The sequence below is a fragment of the Oncorhynchus masou genome, unplaced genomic scaffold (genome assembly GCF_036934945.1).
Source record: "Oncorhynchus masou masou isolate Uvic2021 unplaced genomic scaffold, UVic_Omas_1.1 unplaced_scaffold_1382, whole genome shotgun sequence".
NCBI lineage: Eukaryota > Metazoa > Chordata > Actinopteri > Salmoniformes > Salmonidae > Oncorhynchus > Oncorhynchus masou.
The window spans coordinates 1-17,092 of record NW_027003735.1 but is presented as its reverse complement, the minus strand read 5'-3'; the positions used below and the strand labels follow the sequence as shown (position 1 = coordinate 17,092).

The 17,092-nt window shown below is 48.6% G+C and overlaps 1 protein-coding gene across 1 annotated transcript; it reads left to right on the top strand.

The window, feature by feature from the left end:
- Positions 1-2,359: 2,359 nt before the first annotated feature.
- Positions 2,360-15,902, top strand: LOC135530566 (E3 ubiquitin-protein ligase SMURF1-like; the record flags this gene model as incomplete). Its single annotated transcript, XM_064958864.1, has 5 exons — positions 2,360-2,448; positions 4,965-5,003; positions 5,468-5,576; positions 12,353-12,486; positions 15,837-15,902. Coding segments are annotated over exons 1-5 (403 nt in total), but the record flags the coding sequence as incomplete, so codon positions are not given.
- Between the last annotated feature and the right edge of the window lie 1,190 nt (positions 15,903-17,092).

Sequence of the window (17,092 nt, the reverse complement as noted above, 5' to 3'; positions counted from 1 at the left end):
TTACACTCTTCCCTCTCCTCTATCCTTTACCCTCTTCCCTCTCCTTTATCCTCTCTTCCCTCTCTCTCTCCTTTACCCTCTCTTCCCTCTCCTTTACCCTCTCTTCCCTCCTTTACCCTCTCTTCCCTCCTTTACCCTCTCTTCCCTCCTTTACCCCCTCTTCCCTCCTTTACCCTCTCTCTCTCCTTTACCCTCTCTTCCCTCTCCTTTATCCTCTCTCTCTCCTTTACCCTCTCTTCCCTCTCTCTCTCCTTTACCCTCTCTTCCCTCCTTTACCCTCTCTCTCTCCTTTACCCTCTCTTCCCTCTCCTTTACCCTCTCTCTCTCTCCTTTACCCTCTTCCCTCTCCTTTACTCTCTCTTCCCTCTCTCTCTCCTTTACCCTCTCTTCCCTCTCTCACTCTCTCCTTTACTCTCTCTTCCCTCTCTCTCTCTCCTTTACCCTCTCTTCCCTCTCTTCCCTCTCCTTTACCCTTTCTTCCCTCTCTCTCTCCTTTACCCTCTCTTCCCTCTCTCTCTCTCTCCTTTACCCTCTCTTCCCTCTCCTTTACCCTCTCTCTCTCTCCTTTACCCTCTCTCTCTCTCCTTTAAACTCTCTTCACTCTCGCTCTCTCCTTTACCCTCTCTTCCCTCCTTTCTCTCTCTCTCTCCTTTACCCTCTGTTCCCTCCCTCCTTTCTCTCTCTCTCCTTTACCCTCTCCTTCCATTCCTTCCTTCTCTCTCTCTCCTTCCTTCCTTTCCTTCTCTCTCTCTCTCCTTTACCCTCTCCTTCCATTCATTTCTTCTCTCTCTCTCCTTCCTTCCTTTCCTTCTCTCTCTCTCCTTTACCCTCTCCTTCCATTCCTTCCTTCTCTCTCTCCTTCCTTCCTTTCCTTCTCTCTCTCTCTTCTTTACCCTCTCCTTCCATTCCTTCCTTCTCTCTCTCTCTTCTTTACCCTCTCCTTCCTTCCTTTCCTTCTCTCTCTCTCCTTTACCCTCTCCTTCCATTCCTTTCTTCTCTCTCTCTCCTTCCTTCCTTTCCTTCTCTCTCTCTTCTTTACCCTCTCCTTCCTTCCTTTCCTTCTCTGTGTCTCTCCTTACTCTTTCCTCCCTCCCGCCTCCTTCTCTCTCCTTGCCGTTCACACTTAAAAAAAACATTTATCCTAAACAGTCCGATTCCCGAGCACGCCCATGTTTCCAGACCCGAGGAAGTATTTGCCATGTAACTTCAGGACATGCCTGTTTGAGCCAGTCCAGAACATAGAGATCCTATCAAATTACTAGAGGGGAAATGTCATAAACCGTCAAATTCCAGAATGGGGTGAAAATGGCAGCCACATTGGTCAGGGAGAAATCCAAACCATTCAAATTGGAATCCAGATTTTTCTTATGCATTAAAAGAAAAGGCATGTGATATCAGAAATGATGTAATATAATTATTGTCATCCGAAAATATTGTAATTTATACCATGCCATTGTTGAATGCTAATTTCTGAGTGGCTTGAATGGCATTCTAGAGCGTGTATTATTTCCCTTTATAAACAGGGTGGTTCGAGCCCTGAATGCTGATTGGCTGACAGCCGTGGTTACCACGGGCATGACAAAATATTTATTTTGACTGGTCTGATGACATTGATAACCAGGTTATAATAGCAATAAGGCACTTCAGGGGGTTGTGGTATATGGCCAATAAACCACGGCTGTATCCAAGCTCTCCGCGTTGCGTCGGGTTTGTTTGGTTACCAAGGCAACTACTGTAGATTACTGTAGAACTAGAACTGCTACTGTAGAAAACTTGCTAGATACTCAGTGGATCTACATTGTTCATCGTTTTCCATAGAATGCATAGCCACTCATTCATTATACCTTACATAATTAGAAATACAATTTATGGGTTTTATACTATTTTTTTATACTAAAATATATGTTTACAGACCATAAATGTCCATTTTTGTTTGTTGGCTGTGGTGGATTGACTGCATTGTTTGAATGTTGGCATTAAATAAAATAATGGAAATCATTCTTCTAAAACTGGCTAACACACATACAGTGCAGATAAATGATTTACATTCATTATTTTTCACAATATCTTATATTACAGTACTGGGAAACCATGGTTGGTCGACTCCCTGACCAACATGGCCGCCCTTTAGACAATCATAAGACGGTTCACGTCCCTTCTAGTATTCTAATTCTATGGTCCAGAGCCACCGAAAATGTCCGTCTGTGTTGCGGCTCGGTCGGGACGGGGGATTTCGCCAGGAAATAATACACATTTAACCCCTGAAGAAGACAGACACAAGCCACATACACTGACAACCTAGAGTACTATCCCCCAGGAAGGAGTGTCGAGTTGTGTGTTGGAGCGACACCACCAAAAAAACGGGAGTTTACAGTAACAGTTCTTCCGCTGTGATGTCGGGTCCTGGGTCTCGGAGGACCGGGTCCAGCATCAAAATCCGCCTGACAGGTAAACTAACTAAAACACCGTGAAAGCGCTTACGGTTTCATTTGTATTATTCGGGATTTAAAAGCCTGTAACAGGGGGGTGGACAGAGCTACATTTCCGAGCCTGTCATGGCGCCAGCGACACTGGACAGGGTTCACATCCGGGGGTTTCTCTATTTACTGACATCTAACGTTACGTACAATAGGTAACGTTAACTAGGCCTTAACTCTTATTAGTTAGTTCAAATAACTCAACAAACGGATGAGGATAGCTAGTTCGTGGACATTAACGTTATTAACCAGCTATTTAGATTGAAAGGCGTCTAATATTCGCCTGATTTAACAGGCTGGTTTGTCTCTGCCAAATGCCATTGTAACAGCCTCGTCCAAGGTGTTTGGCTAGTTAACTAACGGGAACAGTTAGTTAGTAGGTTAGTCATGAGCTGAATACTAACTAGACCTAACCAGTGTCCTAACTAGACCTAACCAGTGTCCTAACTAGACCTAACCAGTGTCCTAACTAGACCTAACCAGTGTCCTAACTAGACCTAACTAGACCTAACCAGTGTCCTAACTAGACCTAACCAGTGTCCTAACTGGACCTAACCAGTGTCCTAACTGGACCTAACCAGTGCCCTAACTGGACCTAACCAGTGTCCTAACTGGACCTAACCAGTGTCCTAACTGGACCTAACCAGTGCCCTTCCTAGGCTATTTAGGAGCTATTCTAGCGAACTACTTCCCCTATAACTGACCTGCTCTCTACATTACCAAGATATCTAACCTGGCTAACCAGCTAGTGTTTAGAGATGTAGCTAGCTAGCTAACTGATCTCAAAGCAGCTAGTTGGTAGGGTTTCTAGAGCAAATTAAGCCGCTAAACTAAGTTGACTAATGTATACTCAGTAACGTTGGCTAGCACCTAGATAGTTTTTATTTTATTTTTTATAGTTGACTCGTTAGTAGTTAGCCAGACAATTCATCTGCTGGGTGTGTTTAGCAAGCATGTCACACCCAGAGTGTTGGCACACGTCTATTAGATAGCAAACCACACACAGTGTTGCTGTGTGAACCAGTGGACGAAGCTCAGACTGCAGAAAGACATCATCTCCATGTGAATAGAGACCCTGCCAGTCTGCACGGCTTCCATTAACTACTACAGTAACAGACATTGTTCCAGCTGTGTGTCCAAATAAGACCTGTATCTGTCACAAACAACAGGTGGGTTAGGGTCAGAGAGAGACAACAGGTGGGTTAGGGTCAGAGAGAGACAACAGGTGGGTTAGGGTCAGAGAGAGACAACAGGTGGGTTAGGGTCAGAGAGAGACAACAGGTGGGTTAGGGTCAGAGAGAGACAACAGGTGGGTTAGGGTCAGAGAGAGACAACAGGTGGGTTAGGGTCAGAGAGAGACAACAGGTGGGTTAGGGTCAGAGAGAGACAACAGGTGTAGGCTAACTGTGAAACACTTACTTCAGGGCCCTTACCATTTAATACTCTCAATGAGAACAGGTCACCACAGACACACTGAAATACACTACACACATACACAGGATAGATGCTGAGAGAAGCTGTAGGGAGGAGGATGAGAGAGACGCTGTAGGGAGGAGGATGAGAGAGAAGCTGTAGGGAGGAGGATGAGAGAGAAGCTGTAGGGAGGAGGATGAGAGAGAAGCTGTAGGGAGGAGGATGAGAGAGAAGCTGTAGGGAGGAGGATGAGAGAGAAGCTGTGGGGAGGAGGATGAGAGAAGCTGTAGGGATGAGGAGGAGGAGAGAGAAGCTGTAGGGATGAGGAGAGAGAAGCTGTAGGGAGGAGGTTGAGAGAGAAGCTGTGGGGATGAGGAAGTTGAGAGAAGCTGTAGGGATGAGGTTGAGAGAGAAGCTGTAGGGATGAGGTTGAGAGAGAAGCTGTAGGGATGAGGATGAGAGAGAAGCTGTGGGGATGAGGAGGGAGAGAAGGAGGGAAGCTGTGGGAGAGAAAGGTAGGGAGATGAAGAGGGAAGCTGTGGGAGAGAAAGGGAGGGAGGTGAAGAGGGAAGCTGTGGGGAGAGAAAGGGAGGGAGATGAAGAGGGAAGCTGTGGGCAGAGAAAGGGAGGGAGATGAAGAGGGAAGCTGTGGGCAGAGAAAGGGAGGGAGGTGAAGAGGGAAGCTGTGGGAGAGAAAGGGAGGGAGGTGAAGAGGAAGCTGTGGGCAGAGAAAGGGAGGGAGGTGAAGAGGGAAGCTGTGGGAGAGAAAGGGAGGGAGATGAAGAGGGAAGCTGTGGGGGAGAAAGGGAGGGAGATGAAGAGGGAAGCTGTGGGAGAGAAAGGGAGGGAGGTGAAGAGGGAAGCTGTGGGAGAGAAAGGGAGGGAGGTGAAGAGGGAAGCTGTGGGAGAGAGGGAGGGAGGGAGGTGAAGAGAGAAGCTGTGGGAGAGAGGGAGGGAGGTGAAGAGACATCTGTTGCTTGGCTTACAGCAGCCAGTCACTGATCTGATTGGCTGGCAGGCTGTCTGTAGTGACATCTGTTTGGTTGACTGACAGTTGTCTGTTCTGTGTTTTAGTCTTATGTGCCAAGAACCTTGCAAAGAAAGACTTCTTCCGTAAGTATCTCTGATCCCTCCTCCCTGTCTGTCACCTTCTGTAAGTATCTCTGATCCCTCCTCTCTGTCTGTCTCCTTCTGTAAGTATCTCTGATCCCTCTTCTCTGTCTGTCTCCTTCTGTAAGTATCTCTGATCCCTCTTCTCTGTCTGTCTCCTTCTGTAAGTATCTCTGATCCCTCCTCTCTGTCTGTCACCTTCTGTAAGTATCTCTGATCCCTCCTCTCTGTCTGTCTCCTTCTGTAAGTATCTCTGATCCCTCCTCTCTGTCTGTCTCCTTCTGTAAGTATCTCTGATCCCTCTTCTCTGTCTGTCTCCTTCTGTAAGTATCTCTGATCCCTCTTCTCTGTCTGTCTCCTTCTGTAAGTATCTCTGTCTCCATCTTTCTTTGTCTTCCTCTCTCTTTCACATTCTACTTTATAATGTGTGTGTGCGTGTGCATGTGCGTGTGCGTGTGTGTGTGTAGGGTTGCCGGACCCATTTGCAAAGGTAGTGGTGGATGGATCAGGACAGTGTCATTCTACAGACACAGTGAAGAGCACTCTGGACCCCAAATGGAACCAACACTATGACCTGTGAGTACACCCACTGCGGCCCACTGAAACCCACACACCCACTGAACAGCAAAATAAGGTTCTGATCCGGTTGAACCGGTTGATATCGTTTTAAGCACTGAGACCGGTCAGAGAATTCAGGGCCGTCACAGTGGGCGTTGGGTTATTGAGGGGCTGATTTCATGGGGCTACAGTCTGTTTCCCTTCCATTGATGACTTGTTTTTATTTTACTGGTCTCTCTTCTTGTCCGTTGTCTGTACCGTGCTGTGTTGTTGTGTTGCTGCTGTGTTGTGTTGCTGCTGTGTTGTTGTGTTGCTACCGTGCTGTGTTGTTGTGTTGCTACCGTGCTGTGTTGTTGTGTTGCTGCCGTGCTGTGTTGTCATGTTGTGTTGCTGCCGTGTTGTCATGTTGTGTTGCTGCCGTGTTGTCATGTTGTCATGTTGTGTTGCTGCCGTGCTGTGTTGTCATGTGTTGCTACCATGCTGTGTTGTCATTAGTTGCTACCATGTTGTCATGTTGTGTTGCTGCCGTGCTGTGTTGTCATTAGTTGCTACCATGTTGTCATGTTGTGTTGCTGCCGTGCTGTGTTGTCATGTGTTGCTGCCGTCATGTGTTGCTGCTGTGCTGTGTTGTCATCTTGTGTTGCTGCCATGCTGTGTTGTCATTAGTTGCTCCCATGTTGTTGTGTTGCTACCATGCTGTGTTGTCATGTGTTGCTGCTGTGTTGTCATGTGTTGCTGCCATGTTGTCATGTTGTGTTGCTACCATGCTGTGTTGTCATCTTGTTTTGCTACCATACTGTGTTGTCATCTTGTGTTGCTAGCATGTTGTTGTCATGGTATGCTGCTAGCATGCTGTGTTGCTATCATGTTGTTGCTGTGTTGCTAGCGGGCTGTGTTGCTACCATGTTGTTGTTGTGTTGCTAGCATGCTGTGTTGCTAGCATGCTGTGTTGCTAGCACGCTGTGTTGCTAGCATGCTGTGTTGCTATCATGTTGTTGCTGTGTTGCTAGCATGCTGTGTTGCTAGCATGTTGTGTTGCTAGCATGCTGTGTTGCTAGCATGCTGTGTTGCTAGCACGCTGTGTTGCTAGCACGCTGTGTTGCTAGCACGCTGTGTTGCTAGCACGCTGTGTTGCTAGCACGCTGTGTTGTCATGTTTTCGTCTTGGGTCACTCTTCAGTGTCTCTTCTTTAAAAGTCCCGGCCCCCGTCCCCTCAGGAGGCCTTTCGGTAGGCCGTCGTTGTAAATAAGACCTTGTCTTGACTGACGTGCCTAATTAAAGTTTAAATAAATTAAATAAAAACATTTTGAAGGTTATTTTCTAAAAGTGCAGTAATGGTGTCATTCACGAGGCAGGAGGCCGTCGGAGCCCAACACACACGGTCTGTTCACTGAGGCAGGAGGGAGGCCGTCGGAGCCCAACACACACGGCCTGTACACAGAGGCAGTAGACGGTCTGTTCACTGAGGCAGGAGGCCGTCGGAGCCCAACACACACGGTCTGTTCACTGAGGCAGGAGGCCATCGGAGCCCAACACACATGGTCTGTTCCCCGAGGCAGCGGACAGGCCTGTTCCCCGAGGCAGCAGACAGGCCTGTTCCCCGAGGCAGCGGACAGGCCTGTTCCCCGAGGCAGCGGACAGGTCTGTTCCCCGAGGCAGCGGACAGGCCTGTTCCCCGAGGCAGCGGACAGGCCTGTTCCCCGAGGCAGCGGACAGGCCTGTTCCCCGAGGCAGCGGACAGGCCTGTTCCCGAGGCAGCGGACAGGCCTGTTCCCCGAGGCAGCGGACAGGCCTGTTCCCGAGGCAGCGGACAGGCCTGTTCCCGAGGCAGCGGACAGGCCTGTTCCCCGAGGCAGCGGACAGGCCTGTTCCCCGAGGCAGCGGACAGGTCTGTTCCCCGAGGCAGCGGACAGGTCTGTTCCCCGAGGCAGCGGACGGTCTTCTGGAAAGTCTTCTAGCCTGTAGGGACATTGTTTTATGAACATAATGCACAGTTTCAACATTTCTACATGCCGTGTCGCATTGTGTGAAGTTCAAATCAAATGTATTTGTCACATACACATGGTTAGCAGACGTTAATGCGAGTGTAGCAAAATGCTTGTGCTTCTAGTTCCGACAATGCAGTAATAACCAACGAGTAATCTAACCTAACAATTCCAAAACTACTACCTTATACACACAAGTGTAAAGGGATAAAGAATATGTACATAAGGATATATGAATGAGTGATGGTACAGAGCGGCATAGGCAAGATGCAGTAGATGGTATCGAGTACAGTATATACCCTACATTATGCATCTCATATGTATGTAAACATTATATTAGGTAGCATTGTTTAAAGTGGCTAGTGATATATTTTACCTCATTTCCCATCAATTCCCATTATTGAAGTGGCTGGAGTTGAGTCAGTGTGTTGGCAGCAGCCACTCAATGTTAGTGGTTGCTGTTTAACAGTCTGATGGTCTTGAGATAGAAGCTGCTTTTCAGTCTCTCGGTCCCAGCTTTGATGCACCTGTACTGACCTCGCCTTCTGGATGATAGCGGGGTGAACAGGCAGTGGCTCGGGTGGGTGTTGTCCTTGATGATCTTTATGGCCTTCCTGTAACATCGGGTGGTGTAGGTGTCCTGGAGGGCAGGTAGTTTGCCCCCGGTGATACGTTGTGCAGACCTCATTACCCTCTGGAGAGCCTTACGGTTGTGGGCGGAGCAGTTGCCGTACCAAGTGGTGATACAGCCCGACAGGATGCTCTCGATTGTGCATCTGTAGAAGTTTGTGAGTGCTTTTGGTGACAAGCTGTGTCCAGCATGATGAGTGGGGAGCGAACGTGACAAGTGGGGAGCGAACGTGACGAGTGGGGAGCTAACGTGACGAGTGGGGAGCTAACGTGACGAGTGGGGAGCTAGCGTGACGGAGTGGGGAGCTAGCGTGACGGAGTGGGGAGCTAGCGTGACGGAGTGGGGAGCTAGCGTGACGGAGTGGGGAGCTAGCGTGACGGAGTACTGGTACCCTGTGTATATAACCTAGTTATCGTTACTCAGTACTGGTACCCTGTGTATAGAGCCTAGTTATCGTTACTCAGTACTGGTACCCTGTGTATATAACCTAGTTATCGTGACTCAGTACTGGTACCCTGTGTATATAACCTAGTTATCATTACTCAGTACTGGTACCCTGTGTATATAACCTAGTTATCGTTACTCAGTACTGGTACCCTGTGTATATAGCCTAGTTATCGTTACTCAGTACTGGTACCCTGTGTATATAGTCTAGTTATCATTACTCAGTACTGGTACCCTGTGTATATAGTCTAGTTATCATTACTCAGTACTGGTACCCTGTGTATATAACCTAGTTATCGTTACTCAGTACTGGTACCCTGTGTATAGAACCTAGTTATCATTACTCAGTACTGGTACCCTGTGTATATAACCTAGTTATCATTACTCAGTACTGGTACCCTGTATATAGTCTAGTTATCATTACTCAGTACTGGTACCCTGTGTATATAACCTAGTTATCGTTACTCAGTACTGGTACCCTGTGTATAGAACCTAGTTATCATTACTCAGTACTGGTACCCTGTGTATATAACCTAGTTATCATTACTCAGTACTGGTACCCTGTGTATATAACCTAGTTATCATTACTCAGTACTGGTACCCTGTGTATAGAACCTAGTTATCGTTACTCAGTACTGGTACCCTGTGTATATAACCTAGTTATCATTACTCAGTACTGGTAGCTGCTCGCAAACACAGTAAAGTTTGAATGAACGCTTACGAGCCTGCAGCTGCCTACCACCGCTCAGTCAGACTGCTGTATCAAATATTAAATCATAGACTTAATTATAATATAATAACACACAGAAATACGAGCCTCGGGTCATTAATATGGTCAAATCCGTAAACTATCATTTCGAAAACAAAACGTTTATTCTTTCAGTGAAAGACGGTTCTGTATTTTATCTAACGGGTGGCATCCCTCAGTCTGAATATTGCTGTTACATTGTAACAACCAAACCAGCAACTTACCTTGGCTCCTTGCAGCCACAAGGTCATTTTGACGCTGCACCCGTGTACCAGGTGGTCACCCTGCCACTCAGTCTCCCCGTGGAGAGCAATGTACCAGGTGGCCATCCTGCCACTCAGTCTCCCCGTGGAGAGCAATGTACCAGGTGGTCATCCTGCCACTCAGTCTCCCCGTGGAGAGCAATGTACCAGGTGGTCACCCTGCCACTCAGTCTCCTCGTGGAGAGCAATGTACCAGGTGGTCATCCTGCCACTCAGTCTCCCCGTGGAGAGCAATGTACCAGGTGGCCATCCTGCCACTCAGTCTCCTCGTGGAGAGCAATGTACCAGGTGGTCATCCTGCCACTCAGTCTCCCGTGGAGAGCAATGTACCAGGTGGTCATCCTGCCACTCAGTCTCCCCGTGGAGAGCAATGTACCAGGTGGTCACCCTGCCACTCAGTCTCCCGTGGAGAGCAATGTACCAGGTGGTCATCCTGCCACTCAGTCTCCCCGTGGAGAGCAATGTACCAGGTGGTCATCCTGCCACTCAGTCTCCCCGTGGAGAGCAATGTACCAGGTGGTCATCCTGCCACTCAGTCTCCCCGTGGAGAGCAATGTACCAGGTGGTCACCCTGCCACTCAGTCTCCCCGTGGAGAGCAATGTACCAGGTGGCCATCCTGCCACTCAGTCTCCCCGTGGAGAGCAATGTACCAGGTGGTCATCCTGCCACTCAGTCTCCCCGTGGAGAGCAATGTACCAGGTGGTCATCCTGCCACTCAGTCTCCCGTGGAGAGCAATGTACCAGGTGGTCACCCTGCCACTCCAGTCTCCCCGTGGAGAGCAATGTACCAGGTGGTCATCCTGCCACTCAGTCTCCCGTGGAGAGCAATGTACCAGGTGGTCATCCTGCCACTCAGTCTCCCCGTGGAGAGCAATGTACCAGGTGGTCATCCTGCCACTCAGTCTCCCCGTGGAGAGCAATGTACCAGGTGGTCATCCTGCCACTCAGTCTCCCCGTGGAGAGCAATGTACCAGGTGGTCATCCTGCCACTCAGTCTCCCCGTGGAGAGCAATGTACCAGGTGGCCATCCTGCCACTCAGTCTCCCCGTGGAGAGCAATGTACCAGGTGGTCACCCTGCCACTCAGTCTCCCGTGGAGAGCAATGTACCAGGTGGCCATCCTGCCACTCAGTCTCCCGTGGAGAGCAATGTACCAGGTGGTCATCCTGCCACTCAGTCTCCCCGTGGAGAGCAATGTACCAGGTGGTCATCCTGCCACTCAGTCTCCCCGTGGAGAGCAATGTACCAGGTGGTCATCCTGCCACTCAGTCTCCCCGTGGAGAGCAATGTACCAGGTGGTCATCCTGCCACTCAGTCTCCCCGTGGAGAGCAATGTACCAGGTGGTCACCCTGCCACTCAGTCTCCACGTGGAGAGCAATGTACCAGGTGGTCACCCTGCCACTCAGTCTCCCCGTGGAGAGCAATGTACCAGGTGGCCATCCTGCCACTCCAGTCTCCTCGTGGAGAGCAATGTACCAGGTGGTCATCCTGCCACTCAGTCTCCCCGTGGAGAGCAATGTACCAGGTGGTCACCCTGCCACTCAGTCTCCCCGTGGAGAGCAATGTACCAGGTGGTCATCCTGCCACTCAGTCTCCCCGTGGAGAGCAATGTACCAGGTGGTCATCCTGCCACTCAGTCTCCTCGTGGAGAGCAATGTACCAGGTGGTCATCCTGCCACTCAGTCTCCTCGTGGAGAGCAATGTACCAGGTGGTCATCCTGCCACTCAGTCTCCTCGTGGAGAGCAATGTACCAGGTGGTCACCCTGCCACTCAGTCTCCCCGTGGAGAGCAATGTACCAGGTGGTCATCCTGCCACTCAGTCTCCTCGTGGAGAGCAATGTACCAGGTGGTCACCCTGCCACTCAGTCTCCCCGTGGAGAGCAATGTACCAGGTGGTCATCCTGCCACTCAGTCTCCTCGTGGAGAGCAATGTACCAGGTGGTCATCCTGCCACTCAGTCTCCCCGTGGAGAGCAATGTACCAGGTGGTCACCCTGCCACTCAGTCTCCCCGTGGAGAGCAATGTACCAGGTGGTCATCCTGCCACTCAGTCTCCTCGTGGAGAGCAATGTACCAGGTGGTCATCCTGCCACTCAGTCTCCCCGTGGAGAGCAATGTACCAGGTGGCCATCCTGCCACTCAGTCTCCTCGTGGAGAGCAATGTACCAGGTGGTCATCCTGCCACTCAGTCTCCTCGTGGAGAGCAATGTACCAGGTGGCCATCCTGCCACCAGTCTCCTCGTGGAGAGCAATGTACCAGGTGGTCATCCTGCCACTCAGTCTCCTCGTGGAGAGCAATGTACCAGGTGGTCATCCTGCCACTCAGTCTCCTCGTGGAGAGCAATGTACCAGGTGGTCATCCTGCCACTCAGTCTCCTCGTGGAGAGCAATGTACCAGGTGGTCATCCTGCCACTCAGTCTCCTCGTGGAGAGCAATGTACCAGGTGGTCATCCTGCCACTCAGTCTCCTCGTGGAGAGCAATGTACCAGGTGGTCACCCTGCCACTCAGTCTCCTCGTGGAGAGCAATGTACCAGGTGGTCACCCTGCCACTCAGTCTCCTCGTGGAGAAATGTAATCGGCCACAATCGGCGTCCAAAAAGGCCGATTTACCGATTGTTATGAAAACTTGAAATCGGCCCTAATTAATCTGTCGACCTCTAATCCTGACCCGTGTGTGTGTGTGTGTGTGTGTGTGTGTGTGTGTGTGTGTGTGTGTGTAGGTACATAGGGAAGACAGACTCCATCACCATCAGTGTGTGGAACCATAAGAAGATCCACAAGCGGCAGGGCGCCGGGTTCCTGGGCTGTATACGACTGCTGGCTAACTCCATCAGCAGACTGAAGGACACGGGCTGTAAGAGACACACACACACACACACACACACACACACACACACACACACACACACACACACACACACACACACACACAGGCTGTATACGACTGCTGGCTAACTCCATCAGCAGACTGAAAGACACGGGCTGTAAGAGACACACACACACACACACACACACACACACACACACAGGCTGTATACGACTGCTGGCTAACTCCATCAACTGAAACAGAGCAGTACCTTCTCCTCCATACAGCTAGACTGACCATACCAGCTGAAACAGAGCAGTACCTTCTCCTCCATACAGCTAGACTGACCATACCAGCTGAAACAGAGCAGTACCTCCTCCATACAGCTAGACTGACCATAACAACTGAAACAGAGCAGTACCTCCTCCATACAGCTAGACTGACCATACCAGCTGAAACAGAGCAGTAGCTTGCTAGCTCTTTGCCCTGGTACTAGAGGCTCTGTACTGACCATACCAGAACTTTTTGGAGTTAGAGCTACAGGATGCAAATTTCTGCCTGAAGAAGCTGGCCTTAGCTTTCCTGACTGACTGCGTGTATTGGTTCCTGACTTCCCTGAACAGTTGCACATCGCGGGGACTATTCGATGCTACTGCAGTCCGCCACAGGATGTTTTTGTGCTGGTCGAGGGCAGTCAGGTCTGGAGTGAACCAAGGGCTGTATCTGTTCTTAGTTCTGCATTTTTTGAACGGAGCATGCTTATCTAAAATGGTGAGGAAGTTACTTTTAAAGAATAACCAGGCATCCTCAACTGACGGGATGAGGTCAATGTCCTTCCAGGATACCCGGGCCAGGTCGATTAGAAAGGCCTGCTCACAGAAGTGTTTTAGGGAGCGTTTGACAGTGATGAGGGGTGGTCGTTTGACTGCGGATCCGTAGCGGATACAGGCAATGAGGCAGTGATCGCTGAGATCCTGGTTGAAGACAGCGGAGGTGTATTTGGAGGGCCAGTTGGTCAGGATGACGTCTATGAGGGTGCCCTTGTTTAGAGATTTAGGGTTGTACCTGGTGGGTTCCTTGATGATTTGTGTGAGATTGAGGGCATCTAGCTTAGATTGTAGGACTGCCGGGGTGTTAAGCATATCCCAGTTTCGGTCACCTAACAGAACAAACTCTGAAGCTCAATAGGTGGCGATCAATTCACAAATGGTGTCCAGGGCACAGCTGGGAGCTGAGGGGGGTCGGTAGCAGGCGGCAACAGTGAGAGACTTATTTCTGGAGAGAGTCATTTTTAAAATTAGTAGTTCGAACTGTTTGGGTATGGACCTGGAAGGTATAACATTACTTTGCAGGCTATCTCTGCAGTAGACTGCAACTCCTCCCCCTTTGGCAGTTCTATCTTGACGGAAGATGTTATAGTTGGGTATGGAAATCTCAGAATGTTTGGTGGCCTTCCTAAGCCAGGATTCAGACATGGCAAGGACATCAGGGTTAGCAGAGTGTGCTAAAGCATTGAGTAAAACAAACTTAGGGAGGAGGCTTCAGATGTTAACATGCATGAAACCAAGGCTTTTTCAATCACAGAAGTCAACGAATGAGGGTGCCTGGGGACATGCAGGGCCTGGGTTTACCTCCACATCACCCGCGGAACAGAGGAGGAGTAGTATGAGGGTGCGGCTCAAGGCTATCAAAACTGGTCGCCTAGAGCGGTGGGGACAAAGAATAAAAGGAGCAGATTTCTGGGCATGGTAGCATATATTCAGGGCATAATGCGCAGACAGGGGTATGGTGGGGAGCGGGTACAGCGGAGGTAAGCCCAGGCACTGGGTGATGATGAGAGAGGTTGTATCTCTGGACATGCTGGCTGTAATGGGTGAGGTCACCGCATGTGTGGGAGGTGGGACAAAGGAGGTATCAGGGGTATGAAGAGTGGAACTAGGGGCTCCATTGTAAACTGAAACAATGATAACTAACCTGAACAACAGTATACAAGGCATATTGACATTTGAGAGAGACATACAGCGAGGCATACAGTAATCACAGGTGTTGAATTGGGAGAGCTAGCTAAAACAGTAGGTGAGACAACAACAGCTAATCAGCTAGCACAACAACAGCAGGTAAAATGGCGTTGACTAGGCAGGGAGGGTTGGATTAACTACACACAGAGCCTGAGTGCGGCTGGGGCCGACAGATAAAACATAAACAAGCAGAATGGAGTACCATGATTAATGGGGATCCATAATAAACCCCAGGAAGAGTAGCTGCTGCCTTGGCAGGAACTAATGGGGATCCATAATAAACCCCAGGAAGAGTAGCTGCTGCCTTGGCAGGAACTAATGGGGATCCATAATAAACCCCAGGAAGAGTAGCTGCTGCCTTGGCAGGAACTAATGGGGATCCATAATAAACCCCAGGAAGAGTAGCTGCTGCCTTGGCAGGAACTAATGGGGATCCATAATAAACCCCAGGAAGAGTAGCTGCTGCCTTGGCAGGAACTAATGGGGATCCATAATAAACCCCAGGAAGAGTAGCTGCTGCCTTGGCAGGAACTAATGGGGATCCATAATAAACCCCAGGAAGGGTAGCTGCTGCCTTGGCAGGAACTAATGGGGATCCATAATAAACCCCAGGAAGGGTAGCTGCTGCCTTGGCAGGAACTAATGGGGATCCATAATAAACCCCAGGAAGGGTAGCTGCTGCCTTGGCAGGAACTAATGGGGATCCATAATAAATACAATCCAAGTTGTGGAAACATCAAGGATGACCAATGGAAACAGGATGCACCTGAGCTTTTGAGTCTCATAGAAAATGGTCTGAATACTTATGTAAATAAGGTATTTCTGTTCAGAATTTTTTATACATTTGCAAAAATGTTTAAAAAAAACTTTTTGTTTTGCCAATATGGGGTATTGTGATGTCATTATGGGGTATTGTGATGTCATTATGGGGTATTGTGATGTCATTATGGGGTATTGTGTGTAGCTTGATGAGGGAAATGTTTTATTTTATCAATTTTAGAATAAGGCTGTAATGTAACCACATTTGGGAAAGTGAAGGGGACTGACAAATATCAGTTTTATTAGGTACCAAAAGTGTCCAAAACATGTTCAGACCTTTACTGGGGGGGCTTTAGTTATGTTAGCAGATTGACATGTTCTGACATGGATCTGTAGCAAACGGGTACACTACAAACACTCTCTCTCTCTCTCTCTCTCTCTCTCTCTCTCTCTCTCTCTCTCTCTCTCTCTCTCTGTCTCTCTCTCTGTCTCTCTCTTTCTGTCTCTCTTTCTCTCTCTTTCTGTCTGTCTCTCTCTCTTTCTGTATCTGTCTGTCTCTCTGTCTCTGTCTCTGTGTCTCTGTCTCTGTCTCTCTCTCTCTCTCTCTCTCTCTCTCTCCAGACCAGCGGTTGGATCTGTGTAAGCTGAATCCATCAGACAGTGATGCAGTACGGGGACAGATCGTAGGTAAGACACAGGGTTTCCATGAGGGAAATGTGGTGCCAGACAACATGACAGATTTTAATTTACCTCGCCCATATTAATTTATTAAGGGTCCCCATTAGGGGTCAGAACATGTTAATTTACCTCGCCCATATTAATTTATTAAGGGTCCCCATTAGGGGTCAGAACATGTTAATTTACCTCGCCCATATTAATTTATTAAGGGTCCCCATGAGGGGTCAGAACATGTTAATTTACCTCGCCCATATTAATTTATTAAGGGTCCCCATTAGGGGTCAGAACATGTTAATTTACCTCGCCCATATTAATTTATTAAGGGTCCCCATTAGGGGTCAGAACATGTTAATTTACCTCGCCCATATTAATTTATTAAGGGTCCCCATGAGGGGTCAGAACAGATTTATTTGTATTCTTTATTTAGCGAGGCAAGTCGGTTAAGAACAAATTCTTAATTACAATGACGGCTAAACCTGAACGACGCTGGGTGAATTGTGCGCCACCGGATGTGATACAGCCTGGATTCGAACCAGGGACTGTAGTGAAGCTTCTTGCACTGAGATACAGTGTCTTAGACTGCTGTGCCACTCGGGAACCCATTTTGGCACTACATTACATATAAAACTAAAGATAAAACAGTACATCACATAACATTATTACACCACTACATATCTACAATACAACATGTATAAAACCACTATACAACAATATTACAGTGTACATGTGTAGAGTGTGTGTCTTATCATGTGTGTGCGTGTGTCTGTACCTTTTGTGTGTCTCTTCACCGTTAGTGTTGTTCTATAAGGTTAACAGGTTACTTTAACCTGTTTTTAAATCTGATTCTAATGCTGCATCAGTTAAAATGTTAGCTAGCTAATATCTGTTTCAGGAGCTGAAGTTAGCTAGCTAACATCTGTTTCAGTAGCTGAAGTTAGCTAGCTAACATCTGTTCAGTCTGTAGTTAGCTTGTAGCTGTTTCAGTAGCTGTAGCTTGCTAACATCTGTTTCAGTAGCTGTAGTTAGCTTGCTAACATCTGTTTCATCTGTTAACATCTGTTTCAGTAGCTGTAGTTAGCTAGCTAACATCTGTTTCAGTAGCTATAGTTAGCTAGCTAACATCTGTTTCAGTAGCTATAGTTAGCTAGCTAACATCTGTTTCAGTAGCTATAGTTAGCTAGCTAACATCTGTTTCAGTA